The 22,933-nt window shown below is 42.2% G+C and overlaps 1 protein-coding gene across 1 annotated transcript in view; it reads right to left on the bottom strand.

Annotated features, from left to right (window-relative positions):
• The window catches only part of LOC109902251 (TSC22 domain family protein 2), a 41,788-nt gene extending 19,149 nt beyond the window's left edge, over positions 1 to 22,639 (bottom strand). The window contains exon 1 of the mRNA XM_020498460.2: positions 20,256 to 22,639. Within this exon, the coding sequence (XP_020354049.1) occupies positions 20,256 to 21,883 (1,628 nt within the window). The 5' untranslated portion in view covers positions 21,884 to 22,639. The remainder of the gene's footprint in view (positions 1 to 20,255) is intronic.
• Positions 22,640 to 22,933: the final 294 nt, after the last annotated feature.

The raw sequence follows: 22,933 nt of genomic DNA, 5'->3' as shown, positions 1-22,933 counted from the left end.
ATTTCCTGGAGAGTTGATCAGCTTCTTGTTACATAGCTAGGTCCTATGGCTTTTTGCCTGGAAGGTGGCTCAGAGCACTGCAGCCAAGGGGGGAAAAAAACTACTTTTGAAATTCCTTTTCTTAAAGCCACAGTGACAATTTCACAATTTAACAGGCTGTTTACTGCAATTCCAGTTAAAAATAAATAAATTAAACACGTCTCAAATATAATGAAAATGTCTAAACATTCCAGCGGTTTCAAAAACATAGCTCTGCTATTACAATTTTTTATGTAGAAATATTGGGCTCAATGAGACAATTCTGTTTACACTGCCCTGCTTATAGGGGGGCAACTGTCTAAGGTAGCGTTCGAGACGTGAGAAATTCAGAAGTTTACATTACAACAGTGTCTCTCGAGAATTGATACATCTCGAGAAGCTCCTTAATCCTTTTCAATGTGAAAAAAGCCTACAGCATGTAGTGTAACACCAGGGGTTAGGCCCTCATTAGGTCTCATCTGCTTGTAGCTACTTCTTGCCCTGATGTGAATGCTGACAAGTGGGAGCTTCTCCATGTATGCTCAGAGCCAACTGGATTGGACCCAGTAGGTGGCATGAAAAGGGCAGCAGTCACGATGTGGAGAGGTTTGCCAAAATTAAAATGTTGACTCTACACGCCTGGCAAGGTGGCGGCGTCTTCTAGGAATGAGAGTTCTTCTTACATAAGTTGTTTATATCACCCTTTGCCATGATGACCAGCCCCCCAAATCGTAAAGCAAAAGATTAGTGAGATTGGCTTGTGTAACGCCCATCAGGCCCCGTAGAGAGATGAGATTGTGCCTGCTGTGGAGGCACCCTTAAAATGATGTACTTATCGGTATGTGTGCTCCTTAAGACGCTTAGAAAGGGAACTATAAAATTGAATTGAGCTTTGGAGGCCCCTGTATAAGAAATACACTATGGTCTGTTAGCAATTATACTCTGGGGGAGTAGGCCCATCTTCAAATTGAGGCTACTTCAGGAGTAGTAAGGGGGTATTGGTTGAAACAAAAACCTTATATCATTGTCGTTGTTGTGCCCGAAAAAGCACCATAATTGAATGAGCAAAACCTTTAAATTTGGTCTACCTGGATAGTGTCCTACTAAATGTGTTGACAGACTCCATTATCACATAGGGCACTAACGAAGTGCATCAATAACAAAGTCCCCTGCGTTCTCACGATTGAGTTTACCCCTCTCTCGAAACAATAAAATGCTATTTTATACCTGATCTGGATCAAATCACCCTCTATACCAGACTGACAGGGGACTAGTGAGATGCAATCACAATGAATAGGAATCTGTCTACTTTTATGGCCTATAAATCATCAAGTATTTTATTCAGGGATATGGGTAGTAAAAAAGTCCTCTGTTACTTTAGGGACAAGTACATTTTGGTGCTGCCACCTTTGAAAACGATCCCATCTAGCATGCCAACAAGTAGCTTTCCTGTAATGTTTACAAACAGAGTGAGTGTGATTGCTAATTCCGTTATGGCGACCAAATATTTTGTCATCACTCTGCTTTTTACTGTTTAAAAGGTATCCCATAACAGGTAGAGATGTGAGCAGTCACTTAAGTTTACACAACACCTGTTTTAAAATAGCCAAAGGAAACACATGAGACCAATGCAATTTCTGTGTTGGCTTACACCAGTGGTTGCACTATAAAGTCGAATGGCAATTCTAAAATAATTTAGGGATAAGCCAATGACATCGATGGAGAGGTAAAACAGTGACTGATCTGACCCACCCATCTCGTGATGGGGGAAAACAAATGGATACAGTTACATATAGGGATATCATTTTTGACGATATATCGTATTGTATCGGTTTGACAATATCAATTTTGCGCTAGTTGGCTGTACCTGCACAAAAACTTTCCCTTCATAGCTTCTTCTCCATCTTTTTAAATAGGGGGCCAATTTGTTTTCAGCACTTTAATTTCCATGACTGATCAAAACAGTTATTCTCATGGCTCTCTCTTGTCCCTTTGCAGCAGACATATGGTGAACAATATGTTTTGAACATCAAATCGCAATACATATAGAATCATGACAATTGTAATACATATTTTATTGGCACCCAAGTATCGTGATAATATCGTATTGTGAGGTCACTGGCAATTCCCAGCCCTGCACCTACCACAAGGTTTGACATTGGTCAAAAAGTCAAAGTGCATATGCCCTCAAATTGCTTTTGAGCATGTTTTCCCCTTTCCAACAAGTCAGACCTTGCAGAGGAGCAGAGTGAGCTGACTCCATTCAAAGAGAGGGTGGATGGGAGGAAGCTCTCAGGTTTACCTGTGGTTTGTTGAAAGAGTTGGGAATTCATCACAGTAGCCCAAAGGCACTTCAGCTGGATGGGGATCAAACACATAACCGGTGTACCCACGGCACACAGCCACGGCTCTTACACAACCCGGCTACTGTCGTTTACCCCAACACAACCCATTTCAACAGCAGGTTCCTTGCTTCCCCTTTCAAAGAACAACGTGGCCATAAGGATCCCGCCATTCATGCTCAGCGTGGCAATCACACAAATACCTATTGTTTATACATGACGTACAAGGCTATTGCACTAAACTCTATTGGTAAAGGTTACGAAGCCTGCACTTTGTGACGGCTGACTTTAGTTATATAGAGTTACATATCGCAATATTATATAGATATTGGACTCCCCCCCCCCCCAAAAAAAAAATATATATATATATTGGTTACTGAAGGTTGTCAACTAGCGCTAGTCGGCTGTACCTGCGCCAAAAATCTGGATGTGTTTCATACGATAGCTTGTTCTCCATTATATTAAACAACATGTTTACAGCGCTTTTATTTCCCAGACTGATCAAAACTTTTCTTCTCATGCCCTCTCGTCTCTCTGCAGCAGACATATAGCGAGTAATATCGATTCGCAATGAAGTGGCCAGGTCGCAATTGTAAATGAGAACTTGTTCTCAACTTGCCTACCTGGTTAAATAAAGGTAAAATAAAATAAAATAAAAAATATCGTATCGGCACCTAAGTATTGTGATATCGTGAGGTTCATTGCAATTCCCAGCCCTAGCTAACTTGTGTATAAATAAACAGAGAGGTGGAAAAATCTCATCTCTTGCCAAGTGTGACAAAACAGCAATAGAAAACGTACCCCACCCTGCATGCAAACTTCTATGGCAATGACCTTGCATGAAATTGAATATGGCAATTGAGAAACTATTGAGAAACACCTCCTTAGAGATCGCTTCAGCATAGGCTACCCACTGGTGCACTTTGTATACCTACCACAGACCCTGTACCACAAAAGCACATTCTTCATGGGTGACCGCTCATTACATCAACCATGAGTTCAGAGTGTATGTATACGGGCCCTAGCTACGACGTCTCAACAAACAGACATGAATGAGATGTGTACTGCCAGCTAACCCATAAAACAAAGGTGCTAGCTCGCAGCCAATAACATCCATGGCAGAGAGTCAAGGCACTGCAGAGGCATGAGACAGCACATGGGAAAGTCTTTCATCTTCAAAACAGGGACATAAGTAATGCATGCTCCTCTCCCACCACATCAAAACACCTGGATTCCTCTTCAACTCAATATTATCCAACATAGTCACTTGTATTGCCAATAGCACATTTCATTACAAAAGGAGATTCAATTATTGATTTACAATACACATACAGTTGAAGTTCGAAATTTACATTCACTTAGGTTGGAGTCATTAAAACTTGTTTTTCCAAACACTTCACAAATTTCTTGTATGTGGATATATTGAAGCAACATCTCAAGACATCAGTCAGGAAGTTAAAGCTTGGTCGAAAATGGGTCTTCCAAATGCATACTTCCAAAGTTGTGGCAAAATGGCTTAAGGACAACAAAGTCAAGGTATTGGAGTGGCCATCACAAAGCCCTGACCTCAATCCTATAGAAAATTTGTGGCAGAACTGAAAAAGCTTGTGCGAGCAAGGAGGCCTACAAACCAAACCCGGTTACACCAGCTCTGTCAGGAGGAATGGGCCAAAATTCACCCAACTTATTGTGGAAAACTTGTGGAAGGCTACCCGAAACATTTGAATCTACCAAATACTAATTCAGTGTATGTAAACTTCTGACCACGGAGAATGTGATGAAAGAAATAATTCTCTACTATTATTCTGACATTTCACATTCTTAAATAAAGTGGTGATCCTAACTGACTTAAGACAGGACATTTTTACTAGGATTAAATGTCAGAAATGGTTAAAACTGAGTTTAAATGTATGTAAACTTCCGACTTCAACTGTATTCAGTTTCAGGTGGGTAGAAAGGAAGATCGACACTTATTGTTTTGTTACTAAGGCAATACAACACACACACGATTCAAGTTCTCCAAGTGTTTCAATAATTTCAATAGTTTACTCTTCACCTTCAACTTTGATACATACAGTTAAGTGTGAAAGTTATTTTGACAATTTAATGCAAGTGAATGATTTATGCTGCATAGGAGTTAGGTGTGGTCAAACAAGCCAAAACCATGTTACTGGGTCACTTCACAGTTGGTTATCAATTAATCATTAGCTGACGCAAGTAAGTCCAAACAAGACTGAACTGATTCTTCACTAAGGGAGTTCCATCAATGACGTCAACATAGAGAATATATGTCCTCTTAAACTGCCTGGTTTATCTTCTAATTCAATATTGAACTTTTTGGGGGTGTTCATTTTCAGTTTTGTACGTAATAATCTTCTATGCAACAGTGATATTTTAGATAATCATCAAATCACTTAAGGCTCATGGACGAGCGAAAAATACCTTGCCTGGGTTAAACGAGGTTAAGGTATTCACCAATCATCTGCTCTTCAGCTCTCCCAAACATTCCAATACAGAGCTTACAAAATATTACGTAAAATGCATCGTAATAGGGGATAATATACAAAGCAATATCTTGATGTGATTTTCTATTTGCAGTGCTAAATCCAAGACACTTGAATGCTGGGTCCTTGTGACTGGTATATTGCCACACTAAAAATGTCTACAGCTCCTGAAGTGTTGCCTGAATTGTGTGTGAACTGCACTGTTGGTTAAGGGCTTCTAAGTAAGCATTTCACGGTAAAGTCTACACTTGTTGTATTCAGCGCATGTTGCAAATAAAGTTTGACTTGAGAAACTACAACCTGCCCCAACTCTTCCCACAATGCCATGCTTTCAACCATGCAAACTTGGGGATTGTCAGCCCCTTGGGTGCACGTTTTGGTTTTTGCCCTAGCACTTCACAGCCGATTCAAAGCTTTGATCATTTGAATCAGCTGTGTTGTGTTACGGCAAAAAAACTAAAACGTGAACCCTTGGGGTCCCGAGGACAGTTTGGTTAAAGCTGTGATGGGGAGAAGGTGAGTGTGGGGACAAGTAATAGAATTCGATTCACTCTGTTGCAGAGAGATTTCTTATGTGAAAACATGCAATAAAATAAATGAGGCAAAAACCATTCAAAACAAATCTACCTGCCTCTATAAATGGCTCCCTCTTGTTTACTACTTCAGATGTTACAATGAATACTAGGCGTGTCGCTGTGGCCTCACCCTGCCTTTCTGTCCATTCCCATCGACTGACATAAAAAGCTAGCCCATCTAGCCCCTTCAGAAACTATAGGGCTGTGTGTTGCAGCCAGTCGACTCACAGGGGGAGTGAGGCTTCTGTGCAAATGGTCTCCTCAGAGCTGAAATGACGACCGAAGAGTGAGTAATGAGGATGTGTGGAAAGCATGGCAGACAGCTGGGTCTGAGTCATCAATCCCCTCTGTACTCTTTCTGGGTGTTGGTAAGAGATAAGGCTTTACTCTCTGTGTTAGGCTGTCTCTCTGGGAGTGTGTTTGTGTGAGAAAGTTGGAGAGAGAATGATCAGTTTGTTAATTTCCCTTACTGTGAGTGTTGGGCTGTTTAGGCTATGATATCAGTCCTACTCTGAACTGCTCTGGCTGTCTTTCCCTCACTGTGTGAGTGATATGGGCTGGGGGACTTACAGAACTCGTGAAGCCAGAAAAATATACAGTGTGAGTGAAACGTATAGAGGTCATCTGATGACTTTTCTCTGCAATTGAAATCTGACAACGCAAATTTTTCTAGGTGCTTTTCTCCCCTCATCTCAGATCTGGCTTAAAAGATCCAATGCAGACATTTTTTTCTAAATATCAAATCATTTCTGGGTAACATTTGAGTTCCTTACTGTGATTGTTTTCAATTCAAATGGTAAAAATAGTTTCTTAGCAAAGAGCAATTTCTCAAGACTTTTACTAGGACTGTCTGGGAGTGGTCTGTGGGAAGGGGAAAACTGAAAAATAGCTGTTATTGGCAGAGGATTGGAACTATTATATTATTGGTCGATTAATGAATTTACTGCCTTATGATGTCACCATCAGGCAGTTTTTTCAAACAGTTCTTAAACTAAAAGGGCATAGTCACTTTAACTCTACCTATATGAACATATTACCTAAATTACCTCGACTAACCTGTGCCCCCGCACATTGACTATGTATATAGCCTCGCTACTGTTATTTTACTTTCTTTTTTACTTAACACATTTTTCTTAAAACTGCGTTGTTGTTTAAGGGCTTGAAAGTATGCATTTCACTGTGAAGTCTACTACACCTGTTGTATTTGGCACGTGGAAAATACAATTTGATTATCTTTTTCACAATTTCAGTGTTATTCCAACCTCGTAGTGTGGAAATATACAGTGCATTCGGAATAGCCATTTCACATCGGTTACACCAACACACCACACACTATAGTATTGCCAGCCTAATCTCGGGAGTTGATAGGCTTGAAGTCATAAACAGCGCAATGCTTGACGCACAACGAAGAGCTGCTGGCAAAACGCACAAAAGTGCTGTTTGAATGAATGCTTATGAGCCTGCTGCTGCCTACCACCGCTCAGTCAAACTGCTCTATCAAATGACACACAGAAATACGAGCCGTAGGTCATTAATTTGGTCGAATCCGGGAAACGATCATCTCGAAAACAAGACGTTTATTCTTTCAGTGAAATACGGAACCGTTGGGGTGGCATCCATAAGTCTAAATATTCCCGTTACAATTGCACAACCCTCAACGTTATGTCATAATTACATAAAATTCTGGCAAATTAGGCGGCCCAAACTGTTGCATATACACTGACTCTGCTTCCAATGAACGCAAGGAAGTGACAATTTCACCTGGTTAATATTACCTGCTAACCTGGATTTCTTTTAGCTAAATATGCAGATTTAAAAATATATACTTTTTTGAATTGATTTTAAGAAAGGCATTGGTGTTTATGGTTAGGTACACATTGGAGCAACGATACGCACCGCATCGATTATATGCAACGTAGGACACGCTAGATAAACTAGTAATATCATCAACCATGTGTAGTTAACTAGTGATTATGATTGATTGTTTTTTTATAAGATAAGTTTAATGGTAGCTAGCAACTTACCTTGGCTTACTGCATTCGCGTAACAGGTAGTCTCCTCGTGGAGTGCAATGAGAGGCAGGTGGTTAGAGCGTTGGACTAGTGAACTGTAAGGCTGCAAGATTGAATCTCCCGAGCTGACAAGGTGAAAATCTGTCGTTCTGCCCCTGAACGAGGCAGTTTACCCACCGTTCCTAGGCCATATATTAAAATAACAATGTGTTCTTAACTGACTTGCCTAGTTAAATAAAGATGAAAAAAGGTGTTAATTATTTTTTTTATTTTTTAAATGTGCCAAATCGGTGTCCAAAAATACAGTTTTCCAATTGTTATGAAAAGTTTAAATCAGCCCTAATTAAAAATCGGCCATTCCGATTAAATCGGTCGACCTCTAGTACATACCCCAACCAGAAGCCATGGATTACAGGTAACATTCGCACTGACCTAAAGGGTCAAGCTGCCGCTTTCAAGGTGCGGGAATCTAAAACGGAAGCTTGCAAGAAATCCTGCTATGCCCTGCGCCGACCATCAAACAGGCCAAGCGTCAATACAGGGCTAAGATTGAATCATACTACACCAGCTCCGACGCTCGTCTTATGTGGCAGGGCTTGCAAACTATTACAGACTACAAAGGGAAGCACAGCCACGAGCTGCCCAGTGAAACGAGCCTACCAGACGAGCTAAATCACTTCTATGCTATCTTGAAGGCAAGCAACACTGAGGCATGCATGAGAGCTGTTCCAGACGACTGTATTCACGCTCTCCATAGCCGACGTGAGTAAGACATTTAAACAGGTCAACATGCACAAGGCTGCGGGGCCAGACGGATTACCAGGACATGTGCTCTGGGCATGTGCTGACCAACTGGCAGGTGTCTTCACTGACATTTTCAACATGTCCCTGATTGAGTCTGCAATATCAACATGTTTCAAGCAGACCACCATTGTCCCTGTGCCCAAGAACACAAAGGCAAACTGCCTAAATTACTACAGACCAGTAACACTCACATCTGTAGCCATTAAGTGCTTTGAAAGGTTGGTAATGGCTCACATCAACACCATTATCCCAGAAACCCTAGACACACTCCAATTTGCATACCGCCCAAACAGATCCACATATGGTGCAATCTCTATTGCACTCCACACTGCCCTTCCCACCTGGACAAAAGAAACACTTATGTGAGAATGTTATTGACTACAGCTCAGCGTTCAACACCATAGTACCCTCAAAGCTCATCACTAAGCTAAGGATCCTGGGACTAAACACCACTCTCTGCAACTGGATCCTGGACTTCCTGACGGGCTGCCCCCAGGTGGTGAGGGTAGGTAGCCACATTGATCCTCAACACTGGAGCTCCCCAGGGGTGCGTGCTCAGTCCCCTCCTGTACTCCCTGTTCACACAGGACTGCATGGCCAGGCAAGATTCCAACACCATCATTAAGTTTGCAGATGACACAACAGTGGTAGACCTGATCACCAACAACGACGAGACAGCCTATAGGGAGGTGGTCAGAGAGCTGGCCGGGTGGTGCCAGAATAACAACCTATCCCTCAATGTATCCAAGACTAAGGAGATGATTGTGGACTACAGAAAAAGGAGGACCGAGCACGCCCCCATTCTCATCGACGGGGCTGTAGTGGAGCAGGTTGAGAGCTTCAAGTTCCTTGGTGTCCACAACAACAACAAACTAGAATGGTCCAAACACACCAAGGCAGTCGTGAAGATGGCACAACAAAGCCGATTCCCCCTCAGGAAACTAAAAAGATTTGGCATGGGTCCTGAGATCCTCAAAAGGTTCTACAGCTGCAACATCGAGAGCATCTTGACTGGTTGCATCACTGACTGGTACGGCAATCACTCGGCCTCTGACCTCAAGGCACTACAGAGGGTAGTGCGTACGGCCCAGTACATCACCGGGGCTACATGGCAAGCGGTACCGGAGCGCCAAGTCTAGGACAAAAAGACTTCTCAACACTTTTTACCCCCAAGCCATAAGACTCCTGAAACAGGTAATCAAATGGCTACCCAGACTATTTGCATTGTGTGCCCCCCAAACCCCTTTTTACGCTGCTGCTACTCTCTGTTTATCATATATGCATATTCACTTTAACTATACATTCATGTACATACTACCTCAATTGGGCGGACCAACCAGTGCTCCCGCACATTGGCTAACTGGGCTATCTGCATTGTGTCCCACCACCCATCACCCGCCAACCCCTCTTTTATGCTGCTGCTACTCTCTGTTCATCATATATGCATAGTCACTTTAACCATATCTACATACTACCTCAATCAGCCTGACTAACAGGTGTCTGTATGTAGCCATGCTACTGTATATAGACTGTCTTTTTACTGTTGTTTTATTTCTTTACTTACCTATTGTTCACCTAATTTTTTGCACTATTGGTTAGAGCCTGTAAGTAAGCATTTCACTGTAAGGTCTACACTTGTTGTATTCGGTGCACATGACAAATAATGTTGCGATGATCCAGGTGAAAAGGTTCAGAGCTTGCGGTAGGAATCCGGGGATATGGAGAGAAAAAAGGTCCGGTATGGTCTGGTTTGAATATCGTTGTGCAAACTGGCGAGAGTATTCTGAGCTAAAGGTTAGCGGATGACCGCTAGCAGTGGTTAGCTGATTACTAGCTAGTTAACTGGCTAGCTTCTGTTGGGGGAATTCCGGTTCCGAAGTAAAGAAAGATACTTTAGAAAAAAATGCAGATCCACACCACATTGGGTGAGGCGGGTTACAAGAGAGTATTTTGAAGCAGAGGTTTAGAAAAATATATGGTTCATGTCTGGTTCATCCTTGGGAGGAATTTCCGAAAGCCTGAAGGTACCACGTTCATCTGTACAAACAATAGTACGCTAATATAAACACCATGGGACCACGCAGCCGTCATACCGCTCAGGAAGGAGAAGCGTTCTGTCTCCTAAAGATTAATGTATTTTGGTGCGAAAAGTGCAAATCAATCCCAGAACAACAGCAAAGGACCTTGTGAAGATGCTGGAGGAAACAGGTACAAAAGTATCTATATCCACAGTAAAACGAGTCCTATATCAACATAACCTGAAAGGCCGCTCTGCAAGATAGAAGCCACTGCTCCAAAACCGAAAAACCCAAAGCCAGACTACGGGTTGCAACTGCACAAGGGGACAAAGATCATACTTTTTGGAGAAATGTACTCTGGCCTGATGAAACAAAAATAGAACTGTTTGGCCATAATGACCATTGTTATATTTGGAGGAAAAAGGTGAGGCTTGCAAGCCGAAGAACCCCATCCCTACCGTGAAGCACGGGGGTGGCAGCATCATGTTGTGGGGGTACTTTGCTGCAGGAGGGACTGGTGCACTTCACAAAATAGATGGCATCATTTTTTCTCTCTTTGAAAAGTTTCATACGGCTATGGTCTTGGGAGAGTGGTTAGTGGAATTTGGTGGTTTTATCGGTATAGAGATATCCGGAGGTAAAGAGGAGCTACCAAATTAAATAAGGCCTGGCAATTCTTGTTTGTTTTTGCCATATGGTTTACCACACACACAAACTTACTGGTTATGAATTTGGGTGAGTGCCGAGGTATCTTAAAAAGGCACACACAGAATTTTCAGAAGTTTTTATTTTCTGAGTTTTAATTGAACATGCAAATTATTCTGATAAAAAAAAATGTATTGGAGAAACTTACTGTGAACCTGGAAATTGAAATGTATGAAATGTTTTGAATGTTTTTACATAATCTAATATAGAAAGTAACTTCTTTGAAGGGTTTGAATGACCTCTGTCTTGACTTTCTAGTGTGGTTTAATCGCCCTCACTGGAAAGCCAGGAGACATTGGATGAGGATTTCAAGGTCATATTTAATATGTGGATGTCGATTAAGGTAGCCCTCCTCACCTCTCTGATTTAGAGGGGTTGTGTTAAATGCAGAAGACATTTCAGTTGTACAACCCTTTCCCCACTGAAAGTTAACTAGTAACAACAACTGTAGCCTAAAAGACACCCACCATTAGCACCCACTTCATTTGCCCAAGAACAGGCAAACTAAATTAAAACCCACACCAAAACGTAAAGAAAGGTAGCAAATCAAAAAGGTGGAGCAAAATCAGATAACAGAAAGGATTGTTTGTCTAGAAATCAAAATAGGGAGAGCCAACTAAAAGGACAACTGGAACACTGGGCCAGCATAGGTGAAACCCCTTCCCACTAACGAGATGGCAACCAGCACAAGTGTAACACATACTGACTAACGAGGTGACACTAAATCGGTGCTTCGTGTGGATAGTGTTTGGATATGAATTAAAATTATGTAATCATGAAATGATAATGAACCCATTTTGTTTCAGGGGGGATTTTATGGTATAAGAATAATAATTATATGCAATATGATAATGTGGATTCTTTATATGAAAATATATTAATGCTAATATGTTTTTGCATATCCTGTTAATTTTTAGCACACTAAGGAAACAACGATGGAAATTCAACCTGATGAAAATAAAAATTGAATTGTCTAAACCGGAACCTCAAATCTCTCTGCCCTTCCCTTGTCCTCACCGGGACACCTGCCCCTCGCGCATTCTTAAAATAGGCAACCTGACTTAAGTGGTCCTTTGGCTGGATATGGAAGGGGATACAGGTGTTCCCACGGATGGGGAACTCAATTCCTCCACCCTCACTGGGGAACCTCAGCCTGACTGTGCAATAGCTGGGCCCGGCCAAAATTAAACCTCCACTGTCTCACAACCAAGTGCGGCAAGGGCACATCCAGCAGGAGCAAGGCCTAAAGAGGAGCCTGTTTAGAGTTGAAAAAGCCGAAGGGGGAAACAGCCCCCGGTTTATATGAAAGACAATTTGGATTGTGTATGGGTAAATCTATCGCAGGAGACCGATATACAATATTAAAATAGAAAAACCTGACCATTTCCCAGAGACAGCCAGTTACACAATAATGCATCAATTGAAAAATTAAACAATACACATTTGAGTTTGTTTTTACCAATCGAACTACATAACCATGAAAATAATTGTATTTGAAATGGTAAATCTCTTGACAAACTGGGTAAATTAAGATGGCATAGGCCTACTCACAATATAGGTAAATATATATTAAATAGGGATTGTGTTGCATGCATTGAGATATTGAGCTTGTTTTGGCTGATCAGTGGCGTCTACGGTGCTATAGGTGACAAAATTTGTTTCCTTTCCATTTGGGACTTACAGTGCAATCGGAAAGCATTCAGACCTTTTGACTACTTTACACATTAAGTTACAGCCTTATTCTAAAATGTATTAAATTATTTTTTTCCTTAATCAATATACACAATACCTCAAAAACAAAGTGATTTAAAAAACATTTTTATACATTTATTAAAAATTAAACAGAAATACCTTGACATAAATATTCAGACCCTTTGTTATGAGACTCGAAATTGAGCTCTGGTGCATCCGGTTTCCATTGATCATCCTTGAGATGTTTCTACAACTTGACTGGAGTCCACCTGTGGTAAATTCAATTGATTGGACATGATTTGGAGAGCACACACCAGTCTATATAAAAAAGGTCCCACAGTCAACAGTGCATGTGAGAGCAAAAACCAAACCATGAGGTCAAAGGAACTGCCCGTAGAGCTCCAAGACAGGATTGTGTCGAGACACATATCTAAAACATTGAAGGTCTGCAGCATTGAAGATACCCAAGAAAACAGTGGCCTCCATCATTCTTAAATGGAAAAAGTATTGAACAACTAAAGACTCTTCATAGAGCTGGTCGCCCGGCCAAACTGAGCAATCGGGGGAGAAGGATGAAGAGGCAACTCCGGGATGCTGGCCTTCGAGGCAAAGTTGCAAAGGAAAATACATCTCAAACTGACCAATTAAAAGAAAAGATTAAGATGGGCAAAAGAACACAGACACTGGACAGAGGAACTTGGCCAGTATCCCGGAGTTGCCTCTTCACTGTTGACGTTGAGACTGGTGTTTTGCAGGTACTATTTAATGAAGCTGCCAGTTGAGGACTTGTGAGGCGCCTCTTTCTCAAACTAGACACTAATGTACTTGTCCTTATGCTCAGTTGTGCACCGGGGCCTCCCACGTTCCATTCTGGTTAGTGCCAGTTTGCGCTGTTCTGTGAAGGGAGTAGTACACAGCATTGAATGAGATCTTCAGTTTCATGGCAAGTTCTCGCATGAAATAGCCTTCATTTCTCAGAACAAGATTAGACTGACAAGGTTTAGAAGAAAGTTCTTTGTTTCTGACCATTTTGAGCATGTAATCAAACCCACAAATGCTGATGCTCCAGATACTCAACTAGTCTAAAGAAGGCCAGTTTTATTGCTTCTTTAAATCAGCACAACAGTTCAGCTGTGCTAACAATTGCAAAATGGTTTTCTAATGATCAATTAGCCTTTAAAATTATACACTTGGATTAGCTAACAACGTGCTATTGGAACACCGAGTGATGGTTGCTGATAATGGGTCTCTGTACGGCTATGTAGATATTCCACAAAAAAATCTGCAGTGTACAGCTACAATAGTCATTTACAACATTAACAATGTTTCTGATCAATTTGATGTTATTTAAAAAATTGACAAAAAAAACATTTTCTTCCAAAAACAATGATATTTCTAAGTGACCCCAAACTTTTGAACAGTAGTGTGTGTGTGTGTGTGTATGTGTGTGTGTGTATGTATAGATAGATATATTTTTACATTTGGGACAGTTCATGTTCAGTTTGGGACGGTTAAAATAGCATTTTGGGAAAATTCTGGCACTGTGATGGAAAAAGTTAAGTCTCGAGCCATGATCGTAACCAATGTAATGAAATTACATTTCTGAAATATGTAGGTGAACTTATGAGACTCGGTCAAGTCATCTGATGTAACCTACAAAAAAACAAACAGCCCAGGACATAGGCTAGTACAGGTCAGAGAGCCCACCCAAAGGACTCTTTAAACATTTCTAAGAATCTGAAGGGGTCCATTAGTCATTGTCATCACCAGGAGAACAGTCATCCACTTGGGTAGTGGGCCGAGAAAGATAAAAAGGTCTTGACAATCTTTGGTCTTGAGACTTCCCTTTGAAATAAAGCACAGAGATACTTCACATACTGTAACCACTATGAAAAGAAGGTGTGTAAGGAAGAGTGAGAGAAAGCAAGAGAGCGATAGAATGCAAGAGGGAGACAGCAAGAGAGAGATGCCTGGCCAACATGCACAGTGTTTGTACATGGTCAACATTCTGGGAACCGCCTGTGACACACTATGGGGCTGATTCAATTCCAAATGTAAACTGGGTTAGTATGGACTCTGAAACAAGAACATTGTTGTTTTGCCTTGAGTTGTTTTTCTTAGAGGGACCCCTGTCCGTGGAAGCTGAAATACACACTTGTAGCTATAACTTAACAGTGTCACACATTTTTACTGTGGAATTTTAAGGTTATTAATATGGCGAACGGCCATTCAAAATTAACATTTTGAACTTGGAAAGGGATACAGTTAAGCTACCGTAAACACCATTTTAGGACTAGTTCCCAGATCCAAAGCGCGTCTCTACTATTAGGTCTTTATATTTTACACAGAGGTCGGGGTTCGTTCCATGAGGATCAATTGAACATTTTGAAGGGGCCATTTGCTGTATCAATAACCTTAAAATTCCACAGTAAAAATGTCTGATGCCATTATAATAAGTTAGATACAAGTGTGTAGTTGCTAAGTGAAAAGGTTACCTTGTCTGCTTAGCACATTCTAAAATAGTCATCAACATTATTCTTAGGAAACACACCGTTTGAGGTCATTTTGTAAAACAGGGTTAATGTTAGTTTCAAAGAGGCACTTTTTTTTAATTGTAGTTATTTTCAGTGTTTTTTTTATAACATATCTACAGTTGTTTGTCATGAACATGGACTGTCAAGTTATTTCCTACAAAGTTGATCAGATAAAGCATGAAAATTAAATTAAATATATTTTTGTTATATTTTAATGTTAAAATATGGCTTCAGAATGTTTAGAATTTATTTTGATTTTTTTCCCAATTTGGCTGCATCTTTAAGTGCACTAATATCATTGGCTAATTTATTTGGGGCTAATTCACCACCTACGTAAGTGGAAACAAAAAAACATAATAGCTAGACCAAACTCTAAATATAATACCCACTGCTAGTAGCCTCGTATTAATCTAAGATATGTTTAATGTCCCAATTTTTTTTTGCAGTTGTAGCCTAGTGCCCAACGCAATGGCCAATGAGTATTTAGCACGCACTGCATATCAAAGCCGTATCAAATATCTTAGTTGTAAAAGTTGCTAGAGCTCAAAATTGAGATCTGAGAAATAACAAATAGAGTGCATTGGGAAAGTATTCAGACCCCTTGACTTTTTCCAGATTTTGTTACATTACAGACTTATTCTGAAATTGATTAAATAGTGTGTGTGTGTGTGTGTGTCCCCCAATCAATCGACACACAATACTCCATAAGGACAAAGCAACAACAGGTGGAGCTCAGGTGCATCCTAGTTCCATTAACCATCCTTGAGATGTTTCTATAACTTGTCCACCTGTGGTAAATTCAATTAATTGGACAGGATTTGGAAAGGCACACACAGCTATGTAAGGTCCCACAGTTGACAGTGCATGTCAGTGCAAAAACCAAGCCATGAGCTCGAAAGAAATTGCACGTAGAGCTCCAAGACAGAATTGTGTCGAGGCACAGATCGAGGGAAGGGTACCAAAAAATGTCTGCAGCATTGAAGGTCCCAAAGAACACAGTTGTCGCCATCATTCTTAAATGGAAGAAGTTTGGAACCACCAAGACCCTTCCTAGAGCTGGCTACCCGGCCAAACTGAGAAATCGGGGGAGAAGGGCCTTGGTCAGAGAGGTAAGCTAGAACCTGATGGTCACTCTGACAGAGATCCAGAGTTCATCTGTGGAGATGGGAGAACCTTCCAGAAGGACAGCCATCTCTGCAGCACTCAACCAATCAGGCCTTTATGGTAGTGACCAGACGGAAGCCAGTCCTCAGTAAAAAGGCACATGACAGCCCGCTTGGAGCTTGCCAAAAGGCACCTAAAGGACTCTGACCACAAGAAACGAGATTATCTGGTCTGATGAATGCAAGATTGAACTCTTTGGCCTGAATGAATCAGAGTAAAGTACAGAGAGATCCTTGATGATAACCTGCTCCAGAGCGCTCAGGACCTCAGACGAAGGTTCACCTTCGAACAGGACAACAACCGTAAGTACACATCCAAGACAACACAGGAGTGGCTTAGGGACATGTCTCTGAATGTCCTTGAGTGGCCCAGCCAAAGCCTGGACTTGAACCCGATCGAACATCTCTGGAGAGACTTGAAAATTGCTGTGCGGCGACGCTCCCCATCCAACCAGACAGAGCTTGAGAGGATTTTCCTGAGAAGAATGAGAGAAACTCCCCAAATAAATGTGTCAAGCTTGTGGCGTCATACCGAAGACTCGAGACTAATCCCTGTCAACAGTACTTAGTAAAAGGTCCTAATATTTCTGTAAATGTAATGTCCGTTTTTTTTATTTGATAAATTAGCAAAAATGTATAAAAACCTGTTTTAACTTTGTAATTATGGGGTATTGTGTGTTAAATTGAGAGAGAAAAAAAACAACATTTTAATCAATTTTAGAATAAGGCTGTAACATAACATGTGGAAAAAGAGAAGCGCTCGGAATACTTTCCGAATGCAACGTATATACAGTACCACAAGAGATTATTTTTACTATTTTCTACATTGTAGAATAATAGTGAAAACTTCAAAACGATAAAACATATGGAATCATGTAGTAACCAAAAAAACAAAAGAGTTCATCTAAATATATTTTAAATTCGCCAAAATAGCCGCCCTTTGCCTTGACAACAGCTTTGCACACTCTTGGCATCAGTGAATTAGTGTTTTTTACTTTTTTTTGTGGACCCCAGGAAGAGTAGCTGCTGCTTCTGCAAAAGTTCATGGGGATCCAAATAAACAAATATAGGCTAGCCTACCAGCATACACACTCCAAGGTTAACCAAATTTAAGCACAGGAACACTCTACACACGTGTTTTGGTGTGCATCTATAGGAACCCTCTGGAGATCCCCCCCAAGAGTCTATAAACAGTGAGAGTAAAAGCCAGCAAGAGTCAGCTTGAACAATGAGAGATTAAGGACAGAAAAAAGTCCAACATCAACCACCTTAGGTCAGGACCGATCGAGGCAGTTGACAGAGGCGAGGCATGGTGACTCAATCGAGCCATGTTATCTCATAGCTAACTGGGCCCCAGATCCATTGGCTATCATTGCCACCTGTCCCCTCTGTCTGTCCATTCCACATCCGACCCAGCCTGTCCTGGTCTGCGTCCCAAATGGCATCCTGTAGGGCTCTGGTCAAAAGTAGTGCTGGTTACACAGGGCTCCCCTGATGTCATGGCCGACATACAAGAACGATTAGGAAATGGGCACGGCTGTTCCCCGATGACATCACACTGGCAACAACTCTCTCTGTCCACTATTATGCACATCAACAACTCTGTGATGCTGGCCTGGAACAAAGTCTCTCGGTAAACAATGATTCGTTTCAGGAAAATAGCATCGGGACAATACAATCAGACCTCATTTCACACACACCTCACCATACTACAGACAATTGAAAAGTGGGTATTGATGAGGTGGCATGCTAGGACGAAAGCCAGGAGATATTCTACACCATAGAGAGAACAAAACACAGGCCTACATACTAGGAGAGTATTCACTACAGTTAAAGTGTCAGCTGCAAAACAATTACTTTTAGTGTAATTTATTTCAGAGCCCTCAACTCAAACAGGGCAGGTGGTAAATAAGGGGTAATGATGGTTTATAACGAAGTGGGTTATTATCCAGTTTTTGTGGGTGGAGGCGTTGTGCCTATAGGGGGCACATATGGGCATGTGCCACCTCAGATTTGACCTGTAAAGATTTTTTGTTGTTGTTTCTCTGTATACTACAAGCAACTTTATCAAGTTGGCTTTAGCTATCCCAGATTGGGAACCTATCTCCCAACCTCATAGCTAGCTACCAAGAAGCCATTTCAGGCTATCAATAAAGTTAGAGTAGCTAGCTTGTCTAGCCATAGGTGGGATGTCCATAAAGCTAAGCTTACCCTAATATAAACTGAATTAAATTGCCAAAATTATTTAGCCTACTCCTGTCAATACAGAAATAAATGAAATCATTCAAACTAGGCTACTACATCAGAAAGTATGATTTAGCCACAGAGGATCATTAGCTTCTTTAAAAACATTTTGTTTAAATCGCCTTCAGTCTGAAGGGCACGTAATTTCGGCAGCACGAGCGGCAAATACCAAATAGATTATTATTGAGTTGCGACGGTCAGTGAAAAGTAGAGGCCCAGCCAGGCATATCGCAATATTTCTAAACACAATCGCGGGAAAACGTAGTTTGGAAAGCAAATGGCTATTGCTGTAAAGAGAAGACAAAGAAATTCTCAACTTAAATGAGCTAACAGTATAGCCTATTTTATTGGCACCAGTGGAGAGTATCGATCATATTCCCGGTGAGTGCGTATATTCACTATCATTGGTGGGTTAGTGCCAAATGAAAGTTTGTTTTTGGACAATAATTTCCTCCTCCAGGTTAGATGGATGTCAAATTGTATTTGTCTCCCCTTCTCGTAGAACTATGAGATGGATCAGACAATGCCGTTTTTATTAATCCGTTTGTCAGTGTCAGCAAAGTAGGCTACCCTGTCATTTTTGTCGTATTATAAAAGATTCTGCTAATGTCTCCACCCTCCAGTCATAAAGTGTAGTAGATTTGCATGAAATATGTTTATATAAAAAAAAAAGAGATTGAGTTATGTTATTAGCCCAAATTAAGACTATGCAATCTACTCATGACATTAGGAATAGTATGCTATCTTACATAAAAGTCTGCAAATGCGATCATTATAAAGGTGCATTGTTATGGTGAAAATTATCTTCCCCAAACTTAAAACAACTCACACGCCACCTGTGTGTCTAACTATCTTAGCTGGCATGCCTGCTGGCAAGGTTGGTAGACTTTAGAAAACCAAGCAATAACTAAAATGTGAAGAATAAAACTCGCATAAGACTCTCCTTTAAATCTTTTACCCAGATTTACACAGAGATGCATATTTAGTTTCTTTAAAAATAGAACCACTAGTCAAGTAGGATACAGACAGCTCAAGAGGTATGCTTAGATATGCAGAACAATGGACTTTTTATATTAGAATTAAGCATAATGATTATACGTTTCAGGTCTTTAAGAAATTCAATTCTCGAACAGAGTCATATATCCAACCCAACCACCAGCTAACATCACATATTTTGTGCCCCCTGTTTGTGGGCACTAATGAAAAACACCAAAACTCGATGACAGTTCTCTGACGCAATGCTCCTTCCCTGCCAGCTGCACTCCCGCCTGCCAAACTCCACATTTTCTCTCTGAACACAACTGCAAGACATGTTTTTACATACAGCTAAACAATTCCAGGAATAGCATATCTCACACCAGCCTTGGCAAGGGCAGGTGTTCACTACACAATGTCGAGTATGACTGCATTGCTGCAGAATGTGATGTAAAACATGGCAGTCTTCCAGATACTCACCTAATCCCTCAGTGTTAATCAGTTTTCTAAAAGGTGTTTTTTTCTCTCATCTTAACATGATGCCTATTGACACCTGTTGAGTGTGAATGCATAAACACCTTGTGTGTACACAAAATAATACAATGAGGTTGAACGTTGAGATAGGGAGTGGCCACTGGCATTTTAAATGAAATTGAAAAAATCTCTTACCCATCCTCATCCCCATCCATGGGAATGGCTATCCCGAACAGACTGTTGACGGTGGGATTGGCCAGCTGCAGGCTCTCTGGGATGAAAGGCCTCATGAAATCTTTTCCCAGGGTGGTGTTGGGCTGAGGAAGGTTGTCCGACCTCCTGCGGCTGTCATCCTCTTGGCTGGCTGCGGGAAGGCCCTGCCCAGCAGATCCCGCCATGGCCCCACTGGAAACTACCTGGACCTGGGAGAGTCCTCCTGGGCCTGGAGGGGTGTTGGTGGCGCTGGGCACTGTGGCAGGCACATTCTGGACAACGGAGGCTGTGGAAGGTGCGAGGACACTGCCCACTCCACCTGAAGGCAGGGGCTGACTTACAGGGTGCTGCATGGTACCCCCAGGCAGGAGAGGGGCCATCACTGCACCTGAGGCTAATGTACCGCTGTGCAGAGACCCAGTCAGCTCCCCGGCCTGAGCCAACAATCCCAGCACCTGAGCACTGGGGCCGACAGGCGTGATGACAGGCGAGGGGCCCTGGCTCGCAGGAGGCCCCACAGAGAGGGAGGACATAGGGAGGGTTTGAGTGCTGGAGCCCTGTGGCTGGTGAGGGGTTAAGTAGTCCAGCTGACTGGGGAGCGTTCCAGAGGGATGAGCAGAGTAGGCAAACTGCTGGGCCTGCGTGGCAAGAGGCATAAGGGGATCTTTTTTCAGCATGCCGCCTTGGGGCACCCCATTGAGGCCAGTGGGCTGAACGTTGACCTGGGATACCACTGCTGAGTAACCCATGGGCTGGAAGGCACTCCCCTCGTTCCCTATTTGGGGCGCTAGACCATAGCCTTGCTGCTGAGGCTCCGGAGGATGGCCATGGTGGATAGTGGAGTAGCCACTATCACCTGTGGACTCTTGAGCCTGTGTGGACAGTGTACTAGAAGCAACCACAGAGTCTCCTGTGGCCACAAGCCCAGTGTCCCTGTCTGCATTGTGGTCAAGGGTGACAGTGTGTTTTATGCAATCCACAGTCCTGCTCATGCCAGAGCCCTCAGAATCTCTTTCATAGAACTCTGTACATGTCCATCTGCCCCGTCTGAAGGGCTCCCCTGTACCATGGTCAAGTTTAATGACCCTGAAACGTGAACTATAGCTTACAGTGGTTGTAGTGCTAGGCGCAGCTGGGGGCGTTTGAGACACACTTGTTGGGGAGACATTCGCAGCAGGGACAGCATTGACTGTTGTTGGCTGCTGAGAGGCCACGGTTGGAATGGAGGGCTTGCTCGCGGCTGGTACAGGCACACTACCCCCTAAAAGGTTTTGATTGACATGACTTCTGCCTGTACTTCTAAAAGCGTGCCCCCCGTTAAAATGACTTGTTGCAGCCTCTTGCTCTTGAGGTAAATGTAACTCGATGACAGCAGCCCCCACTTCCCCTACGTTGTTTAAGGTTTCCTCGGATGAACTTCTGTCACATACCCCCGTGTCAATATCGGCCCGGGACAAGTCGAATATTTCTGATGACACATCCTCGGTTCTGGATTCGTCAGGGTCGTCCAGACTCTCGGTGTCATCTGTGATGCTACTGGCCGCCACCTGAGCCTGTGTCACACTTGTGATTTGAAAACAGCTCTTCTTCTTTGCTGGCATTTTTGACATGTTTAATACGTTAGTCACTCCAGCTCTCTATTTCCAGATTAAAGTGTTAAGTATGAGCTCAATTAGTTAGGTAGTCTTCTAACGTATCTAAAGAACTCACAGTTTATAACGAGAGACAAGTACGCGACATCTTCCTTGCTCCCCTCTCCTGTTGCAGTGTGTCTGAGTGTAAAAACGAACAAGCACACTTCCTCTGAACTCGGACAAGGTAACAAGCTAGCTAGTCTCCGCCAGCACGAAATGTGACAAGTCTCCCGATACCAACGTCTCCTCTCCTCCGGTTCTTCCAGACCTGGCCTCCCGTGTGAGGTATTTTTACGGCCCCGGAATTGCAAGCAGGCCGCTGTCGCAGTTACTGCCGATACTTCAGTCTGACTGGCGGGCCCCGTTTTTCACCACTCTCCCTTTTAGCTAGCTAGTCAGCTAATGTAGCTCAAAGCGAACTAGCTAGCTAGCCAAATAGCTATCGTTAGTTCTCTCCCCACACAGGAACCAGCCTGCACGACATCATATAAACACGTCCATATCCTTCTTCAACTCGTCACATGGAATTTATATCCTCCTGTGGCAGACATACATTACTGAATTGAAGAAAGTTCAGCTTCCCCGTCCTCGGGTTCTCACACTCTTTAGAACTCCTACTGTGACTGAAATTCACTTACTAGCAGGCTAGCTCAAGTATGGCTCTGCTCATTCTCTACCACTCGACAAGATGGCAAAAAAAAAACGCACAGCACTCTGGGAGAGTTGCGCATTGGCGTCCTGTCTATGATTGGCGTAGATAAATCATAGGGGATACGGTGATTTGCTAGTATTCTGAAAGAATAAGGTATCTAAAACACATTTAATATCCCCAGACACTTGTGTCTTGGAAAAAAATGAATTGTCCAAGATAGGACATTTCTGCCAACATAGACATCTATGTTTGGTTAATATTGGGTCAGATACAGATCAGCCTTTCAACGTCCACATAGGGCCTCAATTTCTCCCAAAAATGTCTATGATTTGTTCAGATGATCTTAATAGGTCTAATCAATCTAAACAAATCAT

The sequence above is a fragment of the Oncorhynchus kisutch genome, linkage group LG13 (genome assembly GCF_002021735.2).
Source record: "Oncorhynchus kisutch isolate 150728-3 linkage group LG13, Okis_V2, whole genome shotgun sequence".
Taxonomy (NCBI): Eukaryota; Metazoa; Chordata; class Actinopteri; order Salmoniformes; family Salmonidae; genus Oncorhynchus; species Oncorhynchus kisutch.
This window is presented reverse-complemented; position numbering and strand designations above follow the sequence as displayed.